The 10,125-nt window shown below is 47.2% G+C and overlaps 1 protein-coding gene and 1 non-coding gene across 2 annotated transcripts in view; both read right to left on the reverse strand.

Moving 5' to 3' along the window:
• SNTA1 (syntrophin alpha 1) overlaps window positions 1-8,840 on the reverse strand; it is a 29,654-nt gene extending 20,814 nt beyond the window's left edge. The window contains exons 1-2 of the mRNA XM_037143232.2: window positions 8,426-8,840; window positions 4,851-5,036 (exon numbers count right to left, since the gene is read on the reverse strand). Of these exons, the coding sequence (XP_036999127.2) occupies window positions 4,851-5,036; window positions 8,426-8,735 (496 nt within the window). The 5' untranslated portion in view covers window positions 8,736-8,840. The remainder of the gene's footprint in view (window positions 1-4,850; window positions 5,037-8,425) is intronic.
• On the reverse strand, window positions 5,497-5,620 carry LOC119047810 (small nucleolar RNA SNORD22). Its single transcript, XR_005082203.1, has one exon. It is a non-coding gene; the product is annotated as a small nucleolar RNA SNORD22 (small nucleolar RNA).
• Window positions 8,841-10,125: the final 1,285 nt, after the last annotated feature.

Here is a 10,125-nt window from a genome sequence, read left to right on the forward strand (position 1 = left end):
AGGAAAGATGCCCAGCTGCCCTGCCAAGTTCTCATCCAAAGGACAGGCGCCTTGGAGGCAGCCTTCTGAGTGGGATGGAGGCAGGGAAGTTCTGAACAATGTGGCCAGTGACTGGGCTCTAGCAGAGAACCTAGGCCCAGACAGGCTCCCAAGAGCACTGGCTCCAGACTCAGGACACTGCCCAGCCCTTAGCTTCTCCACTGACTCCTCCAAATCTCAAGGATCAGCCATGACTCAGGATCTTAGCTCCCTCACATCCTCAGGCTTCTCAGATAACCCACGAAATTAAAAGATTAATCTTTTAAATAATTAAAAGATTCTTGACCCCAGTACCCACCCCCACCCTCATCACTTTGCTGCCTTTGGTGAAGTTACCTCCTTCCATAAGCCTGTTGGGCCCAGAAAAGCAGCTCAAAAGAGACTTCATCTAAGAAAAAGCTGGGGAAAATTAACAAAGCCAAAACCTCCAGATTCTTCCTCTTACCCACACCTGCTTAGATCAAACCATCTCCCCCTTGTTCATGACTCCAGTCTCCTCATCGCCACGCTGCATCTATCGGTGCCTCCCTCCAAACCAGACTGATGCTGCTAAAGCCCAGAGCTGACTGTGCCGGCCCCTGCTGAGAAACTTTTAATGGCTCTTTCTTTCCCTCCAGAGAAAGTCCAATTCCTTTATCCTGGCATCCAAGGCCCCGCAGGATCTGTCAGTCTGGTCAGCCTCCTGTCTCTACCCCCTTCCTCACAGCATAGGCTCAGGTAAAGCTGAATTACTTCCCAGGCAAGTCCCCAGGCAGGTGAAGTCACTTCGCCCCTCTGTGGTTTTGTTCCCACAGCTCTCCGGCCTGTAATGTCCTTCCTCCACCCCATACACATGTCTGCTTATTGTTCATAAAGTGCTAGCATCCTCTCCTCCAGGAAGTCTTTGCTGACCACCCAGAGAGAAGTGGCCACTTCCTACTCCAATCCCTGGGCAGATCCTGTCTCAGCACCTGTGACATGTTGGTGATCTGGTGGGTTTGCTCAGCTATGAGGCTAACATTGCTCTCAAAACGACTGAATAGAGAGAGAGCAGGTAGGAAGGGAGGGGAGAGAAAGAAACCAGAAGCAAGAATTTGTCTAAAAGGGAGGAATAATAAATGACTTTATGTCAGTAATCTGATAGTTTGAATGAAATCGACAAATTCTTTGAAAGACATAAACTATCAAAACTCATTCAAGAAAAAGTAGAAAAAGGATTCACAGACATGACAACAGTATGTTGATTGCAGGGGAGAAGGAAGTATAAGGGGGATAAGCAGTAACGGAAGAAAATACAATAAATTAAATGGAGGGGGTAAAACTAAAAAAATTAAAAAATAAAGTTATGATAGTATTGGAAAAATAGATCCTTTAAATCCCCCTGTTAAAGACATAAAAATCAGCCTTGGCCAGGTTGCTCAATTGGTTACGGCATTGTCTGGATACACCAAGGTTGAAGGTTCAATCCCCTACTGGGACACATACAAGAAGCAACCAATGAATGGATAAACAAGTGGAACAATGTTTCTCTCCTTCTCCCCACCCTCTTTTTCTGAGATCAGTAAAAAAGAAAGAGAGAGAGAAAGAAAGAAAAGAAAGAGAAAGGAAGGAAGGAAGGAAGGAAGGAAGGAAAGAAGGGAGGGAGGGAGGGGGAGAGAGAGAGAGAGAAAGAGAGAAAGAAAGAAAGAAAGAAAGAGAGAGAGAGAGAGAAAGAAAGAAAGAAAGAAAGAAAGAAAGAAAGAAAGAAAGAAAGAAAGAAAGAAAGAGAAAGAAAGGAAGGAAGAAAGAAAGAAAGAAAGAAAGGAAGAAAGAAAGGAAGAAAGCAAGCAAGCTTTATAAAAAATCAACCAATGGGCCCTGGCTGGGTGGCGCACTTGGTTATAGTGTTGCCCCCATATGCCAAGGTTGCAGATTCCATCCTCAGCCAGGGTACATGCAAGAAGCAACCAAGAAATGCATAAATAAGTGGAACAACAAATCAATGTTTCTCTCTTTCTAAAATCAATAAAAATTGCCCTGGCCAGGTAGTTTAGTTGGTTAGAGCATCACCCAGATGCACCAGTGTTGCCAATTAGATCACTGGTTAGGGCACATACAAGATTCAACCAATGAATGCACAGATACGTGTAACAAAAGGTTGATGTTTTTCTCTCTCTCTCTCACCTTCTCCCTCCCCACCGTTCCTCTCTGTCTCTCTAAACTCAATTAAAAAATGTTTTTTAATAAAAATAAATAAATAAAGGTGGCTGGCTTCCTTGGAGAATGCTACTAAACACTTAAGGAGGAAATACTACCAATTCTATGTAAATACAATGAAACAGGAAGCGAGTTACTAACATTTCTGGAGTGCCTACTATGTGCCAAATCCTATCCTGGGCAAGAGAGAGGTCCAGCCTCAGCTGGAGACCTGGGGCAGGGTTTACCAAGAAAAGTTCTTGCCCTTTGAAAAGTCTCAGAGAGCATAAGCATTAGCAACCCCCAGTCCTGGGATGGTACACGTTACTTCTCTTCCCTGCTATATGCATGGTAGACCTTGCTAATCAACTCCAGTTCCTTTCCGCTGAGTCCAGACAAGAGCTCCCAATCTTACTAAATGTGGAACTACCAGTTCCACCACAGAAGCTGAAACTCAAAAGGAAAGCTATTGGTCATCTCTGTTCCAGTTTAACCCCAGCTGATATGGAAACTGAGGCCGAGAGAAGGCAAGGGTCTTTCCCATGGCCAGAGATTTGCCAGAGAGCAGACAGATTTTTAGAAACTGATTTTTAAATAGTTGTGTAGAGGAGTCAGTGTTTGTGTTTTATCTCTCCCACTATGTGATGAGTTACTTCAGGAGAGGACCTGGGTCTAGGTTAGCTTCTGACTCTTGTTCTGCACACCAGATACACAGTAGGTGTCCACAAATGTTTCTTGACTTAGAGAGAAAGAAATGGAATGAATGAGTTAGATGGAAGCTCTGGGTATTAGCTCCTAAACCAGGAGATGCTTCAAGTGTCTAACACTCAGATAAGCTACCTTCTCAGAATGATCCACACTGAGAACCTAGAGATATTTTCAACCTAAAGATGAGGAGCTGAGGGTCTAAGGGGAACCTCAGTGTGTATTAGAAGTGTGTCTACAGTAAAAATTTTGCACCCCAGCTGGTGTGGCTCAGTGGATTGAGTGTCAGCCTGTGAACCAAAGGGTCGCCAGTTTGATTACCAGTCAGGGTACATGCCTGGCTTGTAGGCCAGGTCCCCAGTAGAGGGCGCGTGAGAGGCAACCACACATTGATGCTTCTCTCCCTCTTTCTCCCTCTTTCTCCCTCCCTTCCCTCCTCTCTAAAAATAAATAAAATCTTTTTTTAATGTTACCATTTATAGATTAAACTTTCAAATAACAGGAACTAAAAGAGTTTTTCAAGTCAACCAATATATGACATTTTGATGAATTTCAATTGTTTCAAACTGCATTATTGGCTATAAATATCAAAGTAACGAGGCATCAGGGAGGAAAAGTCTCTTACATCCATATCATTTATGTGTGGTTTTGTTATTGAACGTTGCTGTTAAAATATGATTGATGTACTTAAGCTTTTAGGGACCATTACTGCAGAGTTGGCTTTTTAAAAATATACACTGTATATTTTAAAAGTGCACCAGTATGTCTTGCCTGGTGTGGCTCAGTAGATTGAGTGCTGGCCTGTAAACCAAAATGTCGCCAGTTGATTCCCAGTCGGGGCACATGCCTGAGTTGTGGGCCAGGTCCCCAGTTGGGGGCGTGCAAGAGGCAACCATATATTAATGCTTCTCTCCCTCCCTTTCTCCCTTCCTTGCCCTCTCTAAAAATAAATAAATAAATAAAATCTTTAAAATAAATAAAAATAAGAAAGTTCACCAGTAAAATATAAACAAATAAAAGTGCACCAGTAAATAATTGTTATTATAAATAAAAAGTACACCAGTAGCATTTAAATAGATACATCTAACGTAAAAATAAAACAAAACTGAGAGAGAACTGAGACCAGGGCCACAAGATCACCCAGAGACCCAGAGGCTATTTGCTTCTGTGGCCTCTTAAGCAACCCTCATGGAGAAACAAAGGTAACCTGTCAGTATCGGCCTGGGGCTCAGCCCAGCATGGCATTCGCCATCACCCCCACCACCTCCCTGTGCCTGTTCTGGGCCATGAGCCAGACACATTCCTCTGGCCCCCACAACTTCCGGAACTGGCAGCGTGGAGTTTGAAGAAAGGGCTGAGCAAAGCAGAAACCTCTGAGACAGACCGCAAAAGGCATCTAGATATGCAACACCCACAGCAAGAGGTCTGTAACAACCAGTGAGGAAACTGAGGCCCAGAGAAGGCAAAGGTCTCATCCAAGACCACACAGTGAGGGGATAGTAGAGGGAAATCTCCAAGGTTCCCACACACACAAAAAATAAACAAAAATAAACCTCCTCTCTTATCCTTGATATTATGCTACATAAAGGCCAAGTCCTCTCCTAAATGAGGATGGGTCTCAGGGTTTTAGGACCCCTGAGTACCAGAAGAACCTGGACTTAAGAGCTCTTTTGGTTCCTCGGGAAAGAATCTTAGTGGTCCCATCATCTCTAGTCCTTTCCTCTCTCTTCCCTCAAGTCACTCACTCACCACAAAGGTAGAGAGTAGACAGAGGAAATGAAACCCAGGTCTGGCTGGCTCTGGGCTGACCCTCCCACCCCCACCCCTTGCTATCTCAAGGTAGGTCCCCAAGTTCTGTTTCTGTTTTCAACTTTGCTCACCTCTCAGGCCCCACTGCTTGAGGCCTGAGCAGTGGGGAACAACTAAAACACCCTAGGTTCCCCAGTGCTTACCCTCCAGTACCACCTCTTTGCCTGTCTTCTTCAGAACCTGCACCGCCTCATCATGGGTGGCAGAGGAAAGGTCTTCCCCATTCACGGACAGGATAGCATCCCCCACAAAGAGGGCCTCTGTCTGGTCAGCTGCCAGGCCCTTGAAGATCTTGGAAATGAGAATAGGCATCTTGTTCTCCCGGCCTCCTGCACAGGCATAGAAAGAGGATAAAACTGAAGTAGATACTCCAACACTTGGAAGTCATGTCAGGGCAAAATTATTTCTGAAGGCCTCTTGAGGTGCCCAAGCCAGTCTGGGAAAGTGTAGATGGGAGGGTAAAGAGAATTTCAGCAAAGAATCTTAGAAGTTTGAAGAATTTTAAAAAATTAAAAAGGAATCTTAGAAGTTTAAGACATTAATAGTACTTATAAGTCATTTTCTTTTTGAAGGTTAAAAAAACCTTTTATTTATAAAGACTGAAATAACTATATGCAAATTTGAATGGCTAGATTATACAAGAAATTGCTTGAAAATTCCTTTTTTGATCTCTTCCAAGAGTTGGGGTCCATTATACATGCTTTGTTCTTTCTTTAGACCTAAAAAAAAATATGCGATCTTTCAACAGGTGATTTATTCTTCCCTTCCCCATGTATAGAAATCCTTATGATCCCTCAGACAGTTCCATCTGGAACAAACTTTCCTCTTCTCCCCAGCCAGCCCCAGGGGGTTCATCTTCACAGGTTCTGCAACTAGGGCAGGATTAACACATGTGAATGTCTCCTCACTGGGAAGAAGTCATTTTCTAAATTCTTAATATTATAATTTGGTCACTGGATCTTTTGGTCCAATGCTTTGGGTGTTCACCAGTGTTTGACTAACTTATAAGATGCTTCAGTAATTTTTCTTGAATATTTTGCATTTTAAGCAATTTTCCCACAGTGAGGGAAACCCATTGATATTCCATAATTTGGCATTATGATAAAACTAGCTATTGCCATGGTTTCAAGTTTCACAATTCAGGATCCAGGCTGGAAGCCAAGGTCTTAAAGTCTAGAGATTTCAAAGGCCTATCTGAATCGCATCTCTGATGCAAAAAAAAAACAACAACAAAAAGCTAATGCATTTTACTGAATTGCTTTATTGCCAAACTCTTGAATATCCATCTAAAATAAGAAATAATAGTTCAAGCCCTAGCTGGTGTAGCTCAGTGGATTGAGCACGGGCCCGCGAACCACACAATCGTGGTTTGATTCCCAGTCAGGGCACATGCCTGGGTTGCAGGCCAGTTCCCAGCAGGGGACTCATGAGAGGCAACCACACACTGATGTTTCTCTTCTTCTCCCCTTCCCTTCCCCTCTAAAAATAAATAAATAAAATCTTTAAAAAAAAAAAGTTCACATTAGTGCCATGTACCAAGTGCCAAACTGTGCTAAATGCTGTCAATGGCGTTTCATTGCGTCTTCACAACACCCCAATCACATACACTCGCTCAGTTTCCTATCAGAAAAATTGAAGGGTGTAGAGAAACCCCTTGCCCAAGGTCATCCAGCTAGTAAGTGGCAAAGCCAGTATGTATTTGAACCTAGGTCTCCCAGCTTCAGAACCAATACTGTTGACCCTATGGCAGACTGAAAGTAGGACCCTCGGATATCACACTGTGGTCCATCTCCAAAATACTGAAGATGGGGAACTGGTGGCCCAGGGAGGGTGGTCATTATTCCAAGGTTACAAAACAAATCAGTGGCAGATGCAGGACTGGAAGTCTCTCCGGACCCCCACGCAGGCCCAACAGTTTGCTTATTGTACTGCAGAGTTTGAGGCCTAGGAAAGGAAGGGGTTTCTATTTATATCTGCCCTGCTCTGCCTGAAACTGGGGACTTCAGTTCAATGTGAAACTATGATTATTCCTGGCTGCCTAGGCTGGACCCTAGAGAGGTCATCACGGCAACAGCAGCCCAATCTACATATACAAGGACTTGAATGAACCTGGTACTTCCCCTGATGCCTCCTAAAAGTAACTTCACCCCCACCTGGAAGTATGGCACTAGGGTGTAGCTTTATGTGACCTTGGAAAGTCTCTGCTCCTTTCTAAATTTATTTGTCTATGGGCAAAATGGAACCCTGTATTAACTGTAAGTTCCTTAGACAACATTTAGTGTGCATTATCTGGATTGATCTGTTGCCCTATTCTATGCTGGAGTTTTGGAGTAAGGCTGGTACCCACTCCCTGGATTCCCCATTTTCTCCTTTATACCCTTGAGGTTGGCTACATGGGGATTTGCCCTTCTACAGGAAAGATCAACTCCACAGGGCACTATCTATCAGCCTGATAATTAAGATTCAAATCCCAGCTTTGCCACTCATCGACTGTGTGATCCTGGGAAAATTGTTTCTTTTCTGAGTCTCAGTTTCTGCACCTGCAAAGCAATGATTGTGCTCCCTACTTTTTACTACTTGTTGCCAGGATGAAGTGGATTATGAGCCCAGAGTACTGACCACAGCACTTAGCACACACCACCATACCCACCCCCTCACCCAGGCCACAAGGTCTGGAAACACAGGAACAAAGCCGGCACCAGGACGATGGAACCGTGCACATCCAGAATGACACAAAGGCTGACACCCTTTTCCAAGGCAGACAGCACACTGCTGGGAGCTGAGCCCATGAGAAGTAACTGGGGCAGGAACTGTGAACCCAACAGCTGGGGTGTGCCGGGATTTTAAGCACTACATCTAGCTGCTTTGGAAATCACTCCTGGACATCATTTTCCCTCTTACCCAACAGCAATAATTAACCAGGGACCTACTATGTGCTGGCAGGGTGAGTGCTTTAGACTCCTTTTCTCATAGAAACATCACAACTCTATCATAAGCCTCATTATATAGTTGAGGAAACTGAGGTCCAAAGATGAGAAGTGACTTGAGTTCACACAATTGATCCTCAAATACAGACTAGTTGCACCCTGAAAAAGCTGTATTGGCAGCTGAGAGCTCACAGAGACAAATAACAATTATGTTCACCCCTCTCAATTCTGTTCAAAGTGGAGATGGTCAGATGGAGAAACTCAAACCCAGTTCTCTGCCTAGGTACACAGCATTCCTGGGTCCTCAGATTTCTATGTCCTTCCTAGCCCCCTGTCTGTAAGCCCAGCCGGTGCCTCATTACCATGCACCCCTTTACTTTGAACTCAGGCCTTACCCCTAGCCCTCACCTTGTTTGTTTCTCTCGGACTTCCCCCTCCTTGCCCTAGTGACCTCCCAGGCCTCAATCCCTTTTCTCCATCCTTTGCTCTTCTGGGGGCCCCTCTTGTCCTTCATATCCATACAACCCCTGAGAGATAACCTCTCTCAGATCTATGCTTCCATAAGGAACTCCCTCCCACGTGTCCTTGGTGCGTCCCCAACCCCCTCCACACCTCTTGCTTTTCCACTGAGATCTCGGACTCTCCAAACTCTCCGACCTTGGTGCTCCGGATGCCCTCGGTTGCCTCTGTCCCCTCAAACCCCTTACCCCCAGACAGAAGTCCTCCAACTCCATGTCCTTGGTACGCTGCCAGCCCCTGAGACCCATGCGCCCTTGGTGCCCCTCGCCCACCTTTGATGCTGATGCCCAGCCCGCCAGTGTCGGCCTTGCGCACAGTCACCCGGCGCCGCTGGAGCAGCAGCGCCTCAGGCAGCTGCGGGGGCGCCGCGCCCGGCTCCGCGGCGCCGTTGAGCTGCGCGGGCTCCGGCTCCCGCTGGGCGCCGGGCTCCAGGCCGGCCTCGCCGTCGGCGGAGCTCACGGTCAGCGTGTCCTCCGCCAGACTAAGCAGAACCCTCTGCCACCGCTCGCTGCCGGCCCCCGCACCCGCCCCGGTGCGCAGTTCCAGCAGCCCGGTACGCGGGGCGCGCCTGCCTGACGCCATCTTCGCCTAGGAGCCCCCGGGCCGCCGCTTTCGCCCTGCCCTGCAGTGCCCGGCCCGGTCCAACGAAACGCCCCGGACAGAGGGCACCGGGGGCCCGGCTGGGCCCGCAGCCAACCTACCCCGGCCGCCGGGGGTGGAGCCTCTGGGGGCGGGGCTATCTGGGGTGTGGCTAAGGGTGAGGGGCGTGGCCGCGGGCAAGCTAACTGCAGGGTGGGGTGAGCCGAGGATGCCAAGGATGTGAAGTGTGGGACATTTGGGGGGACTGGGATCACAAGGGCGTTAGGGCGAGGCCACGAAGTAAGGAGCGGAGCCGGTGAGATGCGGGAGCTCGGCGGGGCCATAAAGAGGACGGAACTTGGTGTCGGGGTCGCAGCCCTAGGATCCTGGGGAGGAGAATCCGCTGGACTTGGCCGTCGGGGTCTGGGTCCGTAGCTCAAGCACATAGGAGCACAAGAAAAAGACACCTGAATCCTGAGGCAAGGCTTTGGGCTTCAGGGCAGGGCTATGTATGGTAGAGCCCTCGACCCCGGGGACACGTCTTGAGTTTCAGTGGTAGACCCAGAGCGGCGAGAAAGGTTGCAGCTGACTTCCCACGGTGGGGCCAGAGCTCTGGTCTGTGGGCGTGGTTTAGTATGGGCGTGGCTTTAATGCTTACAGGCCACGCCTACTGGGATGAGAGTGAGTTCTGTTTAGGGTTCTGGTAGGAGGTCAATACAGTCCCCACTTCCAAGGGAGTTTAGCAGATTAACTCCCTGATGTGTTCACGGTCGAATACAGAAAGAACCCGAAGTCCTACACTAAGAGACCTGTCTGGAAAACCCCAAACTACTCCCGGTGTGAGAGGAGAGGACTGGAAGGTGGGACCCCGGATCAGGAGACCTGGTTTAGGATCCCTGCTCAGACACGGTTAGCTGCACGTTGACCTTGGTCTCATCACTTAAATTCTCTAAGCCTAACTTTGCTCATCTGTGAAATGAGAGTCATAATAGTGCCCACCTCATAGGGCTGGTGTCGGGATTAAATCGATGTGAAGACGTGTTAAAAACTGTAAATCCCCATGGAATCCATACCATCACTTTCATTTACTGAATGCTTACTATTGGCCAGGCATAGATCAGAATATTTTTATGCGTTATTTCATCTTTACAGTATCCTTGCAGTGTAGCTATGAATAACCCCATTCTACAAAAGAGAAAACCTGGACTGAGAAGCTCTAATTGGCCCAGGTCACACTGACCTACTCTGACAGCTGCCAAATACTGAAGTGAGGCATAATAGTTATCAGAAAAATCCCACTACATCTGCACACGTCAACCAGCCCTCATACCTACTCCTGTCTCCATCCTCCACTCCTGGCTGGAATGTGCTCAATAAACAGTGAGGGTCACAT

This window comes from Artibeus jamaicensis, unplaced genomic scaffold, assembly GCF_021234435.1.
Source record: "Artibeus jamaicensis isolate MK-2021 breed Jamaican fruit bat unplaced genomic scaffold, CSHL_Jam_final contig_685, whole genome shotgun sequence".
NCBI lineage: Eukaryota > Metazoa > Chordata > Mammalia > Chiroptera > Phyllostomidae > Artibeus > Artibeus jamaicensis.